The sequence below is a fragment of the Alosa alosa genome, chromosome 16, assembly GCF_017589495.1.
Source record: "Alosa alosa isolate M-15738 ecotype Scorff River chromosome 16, AALO_Geno_1.1, whole genome shotgun sequence".
Taxonomy (NCBI): Eukaryota; Metazoa; Chordata; class Actinopteri; order Clupeiformes; family Clupeidae; genus Alosa; species Alosa alosa.
Window position 1 is genome coordinate 27,337,708 of NC_063204.1, and position 14,552 is coordinate 27,352,259.

The window sequence follows — 14,552 nt, forward strand, 5'->3', positions numbered from 1 at the left end:
CAAACGGAGATGTCGGCAAATTAATGAATGAAATTATTCATAACATGTATATCTCAGACTGTTCTTAATAAACATTGTTTTTGTAAGGATGAAGTAACAGTATCGCTCCAGGCCACTAATTATGAGGTAAAGCAAAAAGGTTAAGTAAGCTTCTCTGCTTAATTACTCCCCATCTTTCAGAGGTTACACTCTTTAGGGCTCACTCAAAGGTATAGGCTGCGCAGGAAACTGAAGCCACGCACCAGTAATACAATGGCCAAAGAATGTTTATTCGATGCAGCGATTTTTTTGTAACAGAGTGAGAATTGCAAGATGATTAGTTTACATTCAAACGGAGACACGATCGAGAAATGTAGGATAATGAAAGCAATTGGAAATTTTCTTTATGGTGAGTTTTCACCTTGCGGACGTCCAAAAAGTCATTAAAACAGTCAGTTATTTGTGTGAGATTATTAGAATGAACATGTTAACATTGGAAGGCTGCAGCCATAAAGGTCTTAAAAAGATGCTCAGATTTCAGTAAAGGCCTAAATTAATTCGTGACAGAAAGAAAGCAATTTGGGTAAAACATGATATTAGTGTTTTTTAAAATTCAAAGTTGAATTCTATGTGCAATATTATGAATAATAAAAAGTATGCTTCACTTTTGTTTGTTGGTATTTCAGTCTGTTGAATAGTTTATTTATTTATTTATTTATTTATCTCATCCAGTATTAATTCAGATAGCCATGTGTTTACTCTGAGGGTGCAGGACTCAAGCTATTTTAACAATAATTCTAAACAGTGAGATAGTAGTTTAGCTAATAAATAACTCAAGGAATAATCACCAAGGAATTAAAATAAGTGAAAATAAGATCCAAGATTCATTTCTGTAAAGGTAATGTCATTTTAATTGTGGTTTCACAATAAACTAGAACAAGCGCAATATGAAACTATATATTAGTCATATTTCAAACAGGGGGCAGAGGAGCTGAAACAGGACTTGTTCTGTGGAATTGCAGCACAGTCCACAGAGCAGTGTGTTCCATCCATGTGAAATGTTCCACACTGACAGGGAAGTGACAGTGGCAAACTATGGCTATAGACTTCAATCTTCAGAGGGCAGAGATCCTCTCCAGACGCTGCAGTGACAGTGTGTGTGTGTGTGTGTGTGTGTGTGTGTGTGTGTGTGTGTGTGTGTGTGTGTGTGTGTGTGTGTGTGCATGCGTGCGCACGTGTGTGTGTATGTATGTATGTGAGAGCGACAGATAGAGAGAGGGAGACTGTGTGAGTGAAAGAGAGAGACAGACAATAAATAGACTAAAGGTATATGTATGGGGAAAGGAATTATATAAAAAAATGTTTTAGGTGAAGAGTGCCAGTTGTATCCTCCCTTAAAGCAACACGAGATGACTCCTAGTTTTATGGCAGTCGGTGAGAAGGTTCCCAACCCTTATTGGGAACTTTACATTCCGTGACCTGAGGGGCACACAAACACACACACACACACACACACGTCAGGGCCTTGTTTCCTGAAACCTTAACACTACGTCACTTATGAGCTATACCTATAGCTATATGCATAAGTCATATGTCTGGACCAACATTTAGCTATACTGAACAGTTAACACAATTTTCAGATTTTTAAACGTTTTAGAGCTTAAAAGTTACGTGTTAGTGGCAAAACCAGCACTTACTGCCAAGGAAGACCTACAGCTCTGGAAAAAATTAAGAGACCCCTGTACATTTTTCTGATGTCATCGTAGAGTTACTGATTTACATTCGAATCAGTTGACGGTCATATTCAAAATTAAGAGACCATTGCAAATTTGAATATGACTGTCAACTCATTTGAATGTCACTCAGCAACCATAGGATGATATCAGAAAAATGTGCAGTGGTCTCTTGATTTTTTCCTGAGCTGTATATATGTTGCATTACATTTTTTGCTTCATTTAATAAAAAGGGAAAAAATCAGTATAAATTGTTTTGCTTTAAGTTTCTATTTCTTTGAAATATATAAGTAAATAACATGTTACCTACACACATCACTTATTACCTTTTGACTTCTTGTCAAAAATTCTTATTGATATTATGATCACCTCCACTGTCATGTCAATCAAACCAATTTCACGCATGCTCAAAACTATTTGAATACAAATTATGTATGCTAGAAACACAGATTCAGCTTCTTAGCCATAGCATTAGGTATACCTTAAGGCAGTTAAGGTGTACATAGGAACAAAGACTCTTAACAATCTTCATAACGCGACAACATTATTGGGAAACCTGACCCAGAAGTGTTGTCAGGTTTGCCAGTAGAAGTGTCTCATAAGTATCACAGAAATAGTTTCACAGAAGTGTTGAGATTTACTGTAATTCTTCCTTGCATCTAAAACAAAAACAAAAAAAGCTGAATCTAACCTTTTTTGGCATACATTTATCTATACAGTATTTGATTATATTTGTTGTATCTTGCATTTTACATATGGTATATTGTTTGATATTGGTTGTATTGTCCATTTGCAAAGATATCAATGCATTTACACAAATAAATTAATTTGGATTACATTTGGATTACATTTGGATTATGATTATGAGACAAAGCATGTTTCACAAGATGATGCTTCCAGAAGTAATTGGTGAATTTTGTCATATTATCACCGTAGCCTTTGTGAAAAATAAAAGCAATACAAAATATATATATTAACAGTGATTTAATAACTAATATCCTAATATGATAAAGTGGAATCCAGTGCTAATCCAGTTAAATTCAAAATGTATGAGATAGTGGATACCTATACACAATACACACCTCCTCTCTCTCTTTCTCTCTCTCTCTCTCACACACGCACGCTTGCATGCACCCACACACCCATGCACCCACACACCCACACACACACACACACACACACACACATTGTACTGCAATATTTAGCACTGTACTTATCAAATTAAAGAGCCAAAGTGTCTGTAAAGTAAGATCTGAAATCAAAAGGGCAGTGCTGTGCTTATTCTACACATAATGAGCTCATGCTTGACCTATGCCCCCAGAGCTTGTAAGATGTTTATTTGTACAGGAAGAAAGAGAAAAAAACTGTAGTTGAAACATTTGACAAACAACAGACCATTCATCAAACATTTAAAAAGAAAAGAGAATAGTTATTCAGGAACATTTAGGTGAGACATTGTTTCAAATTTGTTAATACATTTTGTAGCCTATTCATTTGCTGATTGAAATTAATTATACGTGTCTTACAGAATAAGAATACTTTGTTACTGATAATTATTTTGGACTAATTATACAGGCAAAATGTCTTTCCCCAAATTTTTAAAAACACATTAAGGGGCATAAAATCGCATTGATATCTGAGTCTTTAAGTTTCAACTAACCTTTGTGTCATACTAAAGACAGATATGTAGGAATGTAATAGAAGTAAGGTTAATAGACATCTACTGTACTGTACTTCTCATACCGCACCTCAGTTTACAGCATTCACTTTTCGCACCATCCGTCCTGCTCTTAGCAATGGGTCTGCCGAAGTTCTTCGTCCATTTCTTGCCCTTGAAGCTGCCGTAGGGGACGATTTGAGAACATTCGGGGACCGCGTGAATGGCAACTGTAAAACAAGTGGGGTCTTAATACACAGGAGGATAAAACAAGAGTTGTTCCTATGGAATTCTTGTGCACTCACTCAGTTGCACTCACTCAGTTGAAAGTGTGTCAATATAACACCCATGCAATGGCACTTTGTTTGAAACAAAGCCCTGACTGACATAATCTTTACATCATATGAGGGCATTCACTGTGATGTTATTGTGGATGTACACAAATGCCAATGCCACAGATCCTTTATATTGACCTGTGTTTGCAAAGCTTAAAGAATCAAGAGTGTGCATATTGAGCACCCAGCAGCACGGAATCTACTGCAGCGGTGTGTTCTATTCTCTCACCATCGAAGGGGTACATAATCTGTCCTGTCATGATTCTCTCATCCTTCAGTTTCTTCTTTGCTTCTTTGGAGGCTTTCCAGTTAATTAGGAACTGCCTGGACAGCTCATTGATTTTTTTACCATCAAGGTCCTCTAAAGCAAAATAACTTTAGATCATTATCATGACACTTTATTATTTCCATTCATTACCCCCCCACCCCATCCAATTTTTCATCAATAATTTCTGTAGAAACAGTCTAAATTCAAACAAGCTTTAAAATTATGTCTGTACAGTTATCCCTTCAATATCATAACAGAAATGTTATGAAGACTTGATTATGAAGATCACATATTTTTTTTAAATAAAATGTAACAATGGCATTTATTTATTAAAATGACAAAATATGCTGCATGTGGATTTCCTCACCCAGTGTTTTGCACACAGGTATGAGTCTGTCTCTGTATTTGGGTTGCTGGCATATGGGGTTTCCAGTCAAGTCCAGCCGAAGTAACTCAGGCCACTGGCTGCACACTATCTCTAAGTCCTAAACAAATAAAAGAAAGGGGGTGACAAGTGTCAAAAAGGATAAAGTCTATTTCTCTATCTCTCTATCTATCTATCTATCTATATATATATCTATCTTATCTATCCATCCATCTATCACACGGTATGTGTAATTCTAAATAAAGCTAATTTATCCAATTAAATTATAATTAAACACCATAAATTAAACACGCAAAATGTGCATTTGGTGATTAAACAGAGAGTAAAGTCTTACAAAAATATTTTTACAAATTCCCCAACACATGTCATTAGCAAATTAAGAGTACAATTCCTCAACTGTCCAAACAGAGGCAGAAAGCGTGTTTAACAATATGAAGTCAATGCAGGGGAAAGTACATGCATAAACAGGACATGTTCTAATAAATACTGTCACAAGGCATGGCTTAACTAACAAGTTCCCCGGGGCGCCAGTCCTCCAGCATGTTGCCCCACAGTGTATGTTTATCTAAAGGCACATTAATCCCGGCCTGGAAATATGAATACTCTCTGGACACGCTCTGATTGTTCATTGCCTTCCTGTCTCAACTTAAAGTGCTTCCACTTTTCAGTCCGCCTGCAATCAGCTTCTCGCGGGGTTACCCCAGAGCGGAGCGCGCTGCTCTCAGGCATTTGATAAATGATCGTGTCAGGCCCGTCACTCACAGAAGCCTGGCTGGGAACTGCCCCGGCAGCGCCAAATTGCCCTCCCGTGTGTAAGCGCTGAGAGTGGGCTCTGGCTGAGTCCTCCACTGGCCCCAACAGTGGACTAATGATGGCCAGTTATGAACCTGTATTTGACCAGTGCCCCCCACCCCCAACACTTCACAACCCCACCAGCCCCAGCCCTTGCAGTCTGGCCACGCGCCGCTAACGGCCTCTGCAGACACCCATTTGTCACTGGGCTCCTCGCCTGTCATAATCTATTTTAAAAATCCATAATGCCTCTGTGGATTCTGAGGGCCAGATTGTGCCAAAGGAGGGATTGATCCTGCCGGTGCTGTCCTCGCCCAATCAATATGTGGCCACGGGGTTGTATAAATTACAGGAGATATCTACTAAACATGAAAGCTGCCTGTGACACATGTATTGCAATTACCTGCAGCAGCTATATCTGTCAGAAGTCAGTAGAGACTAGATTCGGTCCAAGTCACCCTATTTTAAACAGGGGCATCCCAACCAAGGCTTATGTTTTAAGCTGAGACTACTTTTGCTACTTTTAAATGCTTTGGTTTAGTTGGGGGAAACAAGAGAGCTTCCTGGGTTGTAACATTACAAATAAAGGAAAAACAACAGATTTTTCAGTATTAGCTCAAAGAAAGTAAAATATCTCTTATATAAATCTTGCTTCAGATGATTCTCCCATGCAACTCTGTGGTGGAGGAAGGGTATCAAATGCGTGATTCCGAGCAAAATCAGCCCTTGGAGGAAAGGGAGAAATTTGCGCTTGTTTAAGTTGTCAGCAGAGCTTGTCCCTGGGGAATACCTCGCTGATTTGTTGAATAATTCGGAGCCTGTGCAAATCCAGGGACCAGGAACTGGCAGGATTTGAGGGATTTAGTTTTTTAGCACCCTGTTCTCCATATCGTTTCACACATCACTAGAGAACACAACTTTAGTATGTCAATAATCTCTGATCAACAGTGTGTCACAGACCTCGCTGATGCTCATGTGCAATGCCACCACACATATTTCTCTGCTGTGGCACTGTTTGCTGGTACTGTCTAGTACAAACCTAGCAAATACAGTAGTACTTTTGAAAGTTAGCTTTTCTCTACTCCAATGGACCTTATGCATGAAAGGCTCTTCAGGTACCGCATTTGTTTCCAGGTGTGTTTGAACCTGCCGCTATTGTTAATGTAATTAGTGTCTACATGGACCCGGTTGGTTGTTGCACCTAGTGAATCACCGTGTTACGATGTGAAAGGATTTATGCATGCGTTGAAATTGTTAATATTGGGCAAACAATATTTTCATTGTAAGGAGCAGAATATAACAGTAGATGCCGTTACAACACAGCTAACGCTCCACCGGAAACAAATGAGCTACCTGAAGAGCCGTTTGTGCATAAGGTCTATACCACTCCAATGCGCACCTCTGTCTATCCATATTGTGAGTGAATGTCTGTCTTCCTGCAGAGAAGTGCAGTGAGGTTTCCACTCACCTCTATGTCATTCAACTGGTTGTCTGTCGCATAGAAATGGGTAAGCTTCGTCAGAGGAACCAGGTCCCTGATTTCATCAATGTTGTTCTTGCTGATATTGAGGACAGACAGTGATGCCTGATGATACAACACATTAAAAGCTAGACGTAACAGTACAGTGAATACAGAGATATCACATCCCAGAGATGCTTACAAAACTCCTTTTGAAGGGAGGAGGTGCCATTTCTTTTGGGCTATGCAGTTTTATTTGGTTTTAAATGGAGAGAATTTCCTCCAAGCTGAGGGGGTAAGATGCAGTTCCTGCAAGTGTGCTGTAATTTAATTAATTATCAAAATAAACAAAATGTGCAACTTTGCACTGTATTTACTCACGGCCCGATGAATAAACAGTCCTTGATGATATGTCAGAGGAAAACAGAGGGTGCTTTTAAACTGAGAAGGCTCTGGAGAGCCAAACACATTATATCTGATTTTTGGACCACCTTACAAGTGGAAAAGATCTTTTTCATCTCACTTACACTAGGACCCACTTCTTTGGCAATGGCACTGACCTCTGGTAATTTTGCGGTGTGTGGTTTTACATTTTCTCTCTGTTATTTTACACTCTGAAGAGATCAGTGAGTGATAATAACATGGAAATCATACTGTATGATGACTCTTTTACAGAAAAAGATTTTGGCTCATGTTAACATTATCAGAACATCTTTATGTAGTGTTCTCTATACTAAATAAAATTGGGCAGTGTGCATCTTCTACTAATGTACTCTAACCAATATCATTGAATTAATTCATTGCTACTTCAACTTCAACTTTACATTTACATTTACAAAAATAGTTTTTTTTTGTTGTAATCCAAAGCAATTTACAACAATCAAGGTACAATAAAGGTATAGCACCACTAGGATATTGTTCATGCAGCAATAAGTACATTACATTACATTACATTTAGCAGACACTTCTTGACCAAAGTGACTTACATATGTCAGCTATATTACAAGGGATCACATTGTCCCCGGAGCAACTTGGAGTTAAGTGCCTTGCTCAAGGGCACAACGGTGGAAGCCGGGAATTGAACCGACAACTTTCAGGCTACTGCACGCTAGCCCAGCTCCTTAACCACTACACTACCACACAGAATAGAATAACAGTTCAAGCGAAGTCAAGGGAGGGAGAGGAGGGATAGTCAACGTAGGGAAAAAGGTGTAAGTGCCAGATTAAGCATTTTCAACTGTTAGTAGTACTAACAGAGAGAGGAGGTACTCTTGGAGGTCTAAAGGTCTTCAGGGGGTTTTTGAAGACAGAGAGGGACTCCCCTGCTAGGTAGGACTGGCGCGTGAACGCGTGAACTACAGATGAGAAAAGTTTGGACTGCCATGAGGAGCGCAGCGTTGGGAGGTAGCATATGCCTGTATATTTTATAAAATGGGACTGGTGAGTTTTAAGTTTCAATATCAGGTTCTTGTAATGCCATGGCCTGAACCTGAGGTTGATGTATAGGTAGCCCATGTTTTAAGCCTAAAAGTGAAGTTATCTTGATAAAAGGTTTGAGTGTAAATGGGGTTTCTTACTGCAAGCGAGTGTATGGTCATGGGGTCAAAGAGCAGCTTCTCTCCCGGTGGCAGCCTCTGGCCCTCAACGTGCAACTCCTTCAGTTCCTTAAGCGCCTCCAGACCCTCCACCACCATGATGCTGTTTCCCCCAAGATACCTGACACAACACATCACCGCCACAGCTCTGTCACGGCAGCACTGCCACTACCATCACACACATAGCAGCAGCACAGACCTCTGCAGTCCCTCTCCAGATCAGGTAACACACTACTGTTGTTTCTGTTATTTCATATCACCAACACTAGCAGGCAGAATAGGCTGATCCTATTTCAAAGAGCCCCGTTTCTGTTTTCACCCAACCACCGCTCACTCCCCCACATGTAACTGTGTATGTCGTGGGAGGTCTTGCCCTGCACTCACAATTTGGTAAGCTTGCTCAGAGCAGAAAGGTTCTCGATGTGCATGATGTTGTTGTTCTGCATGTACAAGTGGGTGAGGTTGGAGGCGTGGGCCAGGTTCGAGGTGTGCGTTATCTGGTTGTCATACAGGTACAGGACTGTGAGATTTAGACACATAGACAGGTCATCCTGTAGAAAAAGGTTTTGTGGTAGAAGAGCATTACCAAAAATGAATAACCACATATTTAATAGGTGAATATTTAGCAATGCTAAAATATTCTATGGGAAATAATGGCCCTTTCACATGCTTTCACATGCTTTAATGTTGGCACAAATAATCTAAATATATCCAGTAAAATGAAGCACACAATGAAAACAGTACTCACAATCTCCTCTATGTTCTTGTCTGAGAAGTTTAAATGGGTCACTTTCTTGAGGTATTGTGGGAGGGAGTGGTGTTTTTTATTCTTAGACCGACTGCTGTATTTGGCAATCAGATCTACAGTCAGACGGACCATGATGGCTCGTCACACCAAAATGCAAAAAGAAGAAAATTTCTCTGTCAAAGCAGTCATGGGACAGTGCCACAGAAGTCTGTAAATGACAAATAAGAAGCGGATGAGAGACAAATATTAATTACGTTGAAACTTTAAAAAGATCTTTTCATTTAATTCGTTTAAAATACTACACCTATTAACTCACAAGTTAATTATTAGTAATTAAGTCTGAATTAAATTAAATTATTTAAATTACCTTTTAGCTCTCTGGAATGTAATAAATTCATCAATGGTAAAACACTAAAATGAAACTATATCATATCATCCGGCATATATGAACTGCAATTAAAATCAATTTAAAACAGGGAAAAATGGGCTGTAGACCTAACCAGCAAAAATCTGACAGTGTTACCCAAAGGTACTTCAGATGATTGATGTTAAAACCATTAACTCCCCTCTTTCTGCCTCAGAAAAACAGCATTTCAAAAACAAGGCTGAAGAGGTCAAAGGTGAAATGCACAGTAGCGACAGCCTCTGTGTGCAAGACAGGTTGTGATGAGAGAAGATCAATTGATTGCCAAGGGAGAGGCAGAAAAGTTATATCATAATGCCCTTGAGGTTTGCATATTATCTTGACCCTGGCCTGCCTGAGACAAGCTTGATACAGGCCTACTTCCTTCCAGCATAAGATTCCTCTGTCAGGGTTGGTAGGCTAGTCTAAGTTCAAACCACTTTAGCATAGACACCATATGAGGTGAAACCATGTCTCAACTGGAAAACTGTTTAGTGGGGTGCATGTAAAATCTTTTATAAATGCCAAAATAATACATGTTTACTTTTCCCACTTTGTAGATCAGTAATACACTGATCAAAAGGTCATTATCCAGAAAAAATCACCTAAATCTGACAGCAGTGAGGTCTTTCCTCTATGTGTATCAAGGCACTGCCTCAAGGAGTTGGCATGATGGATTTTGGTCTGATGATATCTCAATAAGGAAACCTGGGAATCCCAAATCCCATGAAGTTCAAATGTCTTTGACATCAAAAATGTATCAGCCAATATAAAAGAAAGCAATTAACATACATGGCCTACAAACAGTAAACTTGACAGCTTAAAAGAGATATTTATCTGCAATTGTTTTGTTTAGTTGTTTTCGCTTTCAACATGTGTGTGTGTGTGTCTGAGTCATTGAATGTATAAAAAGGTCTGTGTGTGAGTGCGCTACATGTGGCAGGCTACAGAAGGCTTTTTGGTTAAAACGACAGACAAGCCATAACAGGAGAATCCCAGATGGTTATGGTTATGGTATAGACGCTTTTATCCACATGTGACATACAAATAACAACAATACAAAGTTACATTTAACAGTAAACCATTTAAAAAGTTGGTAAGATTACATTAAGGAGAATAGTAATACACAACAATGTCAATCCAATCAATAGCCTAATGAAAATAAATAAATACTATAATATACAAAACCATAATGCATAAAACGCTTAATAAACTAAATGCATGTTGAACAGATATGCCTTTAGACCCCTCTTGAAAGACCCAAAATCACAGGAACGGAGAGCACTGGGCAACTCATTCCACCACAAGGAACCGAACCACTGAGGAAAAGAATCTTGAATTTGACCCATGGCTGGTCGAGACAACAGACGCTCATCAGAAGACCGCAGTGGGTGGTTGGGGATCTTGATCATTAAGATCCAGTCTGTGTCTTATAGGCCAAAGTGAGGGATTTAAATGTAATTCTGGCCACTAGGGAGCCAGTGGAGAGTAACTAAGAGAGGAGTTAGTGCTACATGTGTCCTTTTTGGCTGGTTGGAGACCAGGCAGCACGCAGCATTCTGAATCACTTACAACGATCTTAGTAGCCTACATAAGCAGGATGATGTAACGTTAAGCTACAAGAGAAGGCTAACATAAACTGACTTTCTAAGATGTTCTCCAGTCTCAGTCTTCAAAAGTAACACCTTCAATATTTTAAGATGAAGTTGATAACAGTTAGCAGCGATACAGCTAGCATTAGCTTTTCTGCATCACTTACCTTAGGAATCTTTCAGCACCAAGTTACTAAACTGTTCACCTTAATGCACTGATGAAACCTGCTGAAGTATTGACTTGGTTACACTCACTGTTATTGTCACCTCCTTATTGCGTTTCACCTGGTCTTAATCACCTTTATTCACCACTGAATCGAGGTCGAGCCACCAAACATTACATTGTTTGGGGAGATGGTTGCTATGGTTGCACAGTGCAAAGACAAGCAGGAAAGGAGGACGTCAACGCGAGAAGATTTGGGACAAGTGAAACTCTCAGGCCAGTTACCATACACTATCTTAGCTTTTGACACAGGAAAAAAAACATACATTCTCAGATAGATGATACCAATCTGCATGCTCATAAAATGTCGACACACTGGGATTAATAGCATGGACATGGTGAACCCCAATAAAACACCACCTAAAGGCAACCAATCCTAAAACAAACATGAGAATTCACCAAGGACAGAGTAGATGAATTACCCTACCTGGCTTTGGCATTAACTAATTGATCAGATTCACAGGATTTTTACAGCAGTCAAGTACTAAAACAAAACACAACCTTTAGGCCTACAGTAATTCTGTATAGGTAGGCCTAATAAATCTGCAGATTACATTTTGACCTGGCAATGCATTATATTCACTGTTGTACATATGTTCATGCATGTCTAAAATGTAAGTCTCTGTGTGTAAAAGTTTATTCCATTATCATATTTCCCTTTCCCAGTCTTTTGTAAAACAAGTGTTGGTTTTGGCAGACTAGATTAATTCAGAGGGAAATGTCTAAGGAAGTCATTGGAAGTCATTTTTAGGAGGAAAATACTGATGGGGACAGAATCAATCAGTGAAATACCATTTTGTTCCTTTTCTTATTCCAGATGTTGGACATGACACTGACATATAATAAATCATGCATGGGCTGGCTAATCTGTTTGTTTTTCAATAAATTAATTTTGGTGGATATGGAATCAGCACTTAAGTACAGTCTATGTGTGCCAAATGGAATTTCACAGTCAATAACTAGGGAGGTCACAGCAGAAACAAGTATCTTTTGCACCTCGATGAAGGGGGCAAATAAAGAAACATCATTAAACCTTGTTAAATGTTGGCTCATGACCTATAGATGTACTCCTAAGACCATGGCGTTCCAAGGTAGAGCTCTTTCAGAAATTCACATGCTGTAATCAGAGCTCATGTTTATCGGTTTAACAATTTTGAATGTTGTCCACCCCCACCTTACACAGTCCTGAGTTCCAGATCAGGTTACATCCAGTAATAATCTGCATCATTCCTTCTGGCAACATGCGGGACCCGTGGAGGTTGTGGGTGTGCGAGTCACAGCAATGACCCGTGCATTGTTATATAACGTCAGGGAACGAGCTTCCTGAGATTGAGTGACTTGACTCCATTTACGCATGCAGAGTACTTGGCAGGGAGGAAATCGAGCACTGAGACTCTTCCCCCACCCCCTCTTCTTCTTCTTTTCCAGGGCTTTCCCCGTGGGGCTCAGAGCATGTTTCAACCTCTCACTACCACGCTTGTTAAGATTATTTGGAGATCCAAAGTAAACACCGTTGGTACCAAATATCTTCAACCCTGGGCAGAGGCCTTTCGTTCCCCTGGCTGGATTCTTAATAGGGGGCCGGTGATAAATAGCCATTCATCATTAGTTAGACTTATCACTCCACTGAACTTTCAAAACCACTGCTATTGACAAAAATGTATCAAATGTAACAATGCTTATTTATTATTCTAATACATTCTCTTTGAATTCTGTAAATGGAGTGGAATTCCTGTGTAATTTAACAAGGCCTTACTATAACTAGAAACATACTGTATGGGTAATTAATATACTGTGTCAGTTTTGTTGTGTGAAAAGTGAACCTAAGTTGTATGGTTGTAGACACACACACTTACTTCCTTTAACAATCCTTTGGTCTAGCATTTCTATGTGGTGAAGTTCACAGGCCTCATTAATGCATTTACTGAATATATTTAAAGACCTTGAAAATAGACAGTGTGTATGTTTCATTATACAACTACCCCCCCCCCCCCATAATGATAATAAAACAAAATACACACACAAATTGCATTAGGGCTAACTCAATAAACCTCTTATTTCTAAAACAAGGCATTAAAACTACAGCATTGTAATGTGAAAAAATCATTATGCTAATTGATGCCAGAGCTGCTATGTGTAAGAAAATGCAGGCCCATCCAGTGTCCGTGGCGATGCAGTGCAGACACGAGGGCTGAATAGGCTCCTGTGTGTGGAGCAGCGGCCTCTGTGATGCATCATGGACACAACACAGCGTCAGGACTCAGGATCCTGAAGGATTGTGTACCAAACAGAGACAACCTGCGCCACGGCTTTCTCTGTCGAGACGTCCCATGCACGGGAGCCCGTGTTTACTTTTGAGCCCCACGCGGCCAGTCGAGTTTGTTATTCCATTATGTAATGCTATGACTGGCTGGAACTGAAATGACTGGTGGTTGTTTTTTTTTTTTTGTTGTGGAGAAATCCATCCATGGTCTTTGTTAAAGTGTTAAACTCATGTTGCATGGTGTTCAAGGAGAAGGGTCTAGCCTATGCCAGAAAGTCATGCTAGATGGAAATGTCAGAGTATATGTTACACTAAACCCCAAGGAGAATACCTTTCAAGAGTCTGCTGGTATTCACACAGTAAAGAAAAATATATTATACAAACCCTTGGGTGATTCAGACATACTGGTAAGGGCTTCATGACTGTGTAAGTACAGAAAAATCCAATGAGTGACGGCAGTGAACAGAGGTAGGAGATATAGGGGCAAAAGAAGTTCACAAGGGTTTTATGTGATTGAGTTTCCTCACAGATGTATGAAGAAAGTCAGATGTCAGAAGTAACAGGCCTGGTGTGGTCCAATGGATGGGCCATGGATTGAGCAGTTTAACCACATATAGATGGCCTAAAATGAAACATTATTATTGGATTTTTATCTTCTCAGATTGTGAAAGCTTTAGTTAGGTCAGTGTTTCCCATACATTGACTTATTTGTGGCGGTCCACCACATTATCAACACTGACCACCACACAATGATTTTCCATGTTGTACTATTTCAATTGGATCGAATTCTTTCATTGTAGACCTATGTACACCTTTGTAAAGCCTCTCCTTGTTTCAGTCGTCTCTCAACGAACCTACATGCATGTTTAAAGGCAACATTAATAATCTTGCAAGGCATAGAAGACGACTAGAAGGCTAAATTGTGCTTAAATCTGGTTAGCATCATAACCCCGCTGCGCTAATTTGTTAAAAACATTTGCATTAAAGTTAATTCTGCAAACCTACCACCACAAATATAATTAAATTCTGTGGGAAACACTGTAGGTATTTAGGTTTTTAGTGAGAAACGTGCTACAAGATAAAATCAAGAAAATTATATTGATTATCAAAATAACATTAA

General features: G+C 39.4%; 1 protein-coding gene across 2 annotated transcripts; it reads right to left on the minus strand.

Annotated features, from left to right (window-relative positions):
• Positions 1–872: 872 nt before the first annotated feature.
• On the minus strand, positions 873–11,327 carry ppp1r42 (protein phosphatase 1, regulatory subunit 42). Of its 2 annotated transcripts, XM_048265941.1 has the most exons (10): positions 11,202–11,327; positions 9,960–10,062; positions 8,952–9,159; positions 8,588–8,754; positions 8,186–8,324; positions 6,618–6,734; positions 4,340–4,457; positions 3,934–4,065; positions 3,461–3,599; positions 873–1,458 (listed from the first exon to the last, which is right to left on the minus strand). In XM_048265941.1, exons 3-10 carry the CDS (start codon positions 9,081–9,083, stop codon positions 1,374–1,376), a joined length of 1,029 nt encoding a protein of 342 aa, XP_048121898.1. In that variant the 5' UTR covers positions 9,084–9,159; positions 9,960–10,062; positions 11,202–11,327; the 3' UTR covers positions 873–1,373. The 2 variants fall into 2 exon arrangements, with proteins under 2 accessions (XP_048121898.1, XP_048121897.1); XM_048265940.1 differs by lacking the exon at positions 9,960–10,062.
• Between the last annotated feature and the right edge of the window lie 3,225 nt (positions 11,328–14,552).

Coding starts and splice junctions, on each gene's coding strand:
- ppp1r42 (XM_048265940.1), bottom strand. CDS start 9,083: ATGGTCCGTCTGACTGTAGATCTGATTGCCAAATACAGCAGTCGGTCT. Junction 8,755..8,951: donor ACAAGAACATAGAGGAGATT/GTGAGTACTGTT, acceptor CTTTTTCTACAG/GATGACCTGTCTATGTGTCT. Junction 4,066..4,339: donor ACCTGTGTGCAAAACACTGG/GTGAGGAAATCC, acceptor ATTTTGCTTTAG/AGGACCTTGATGGTAAAAAA.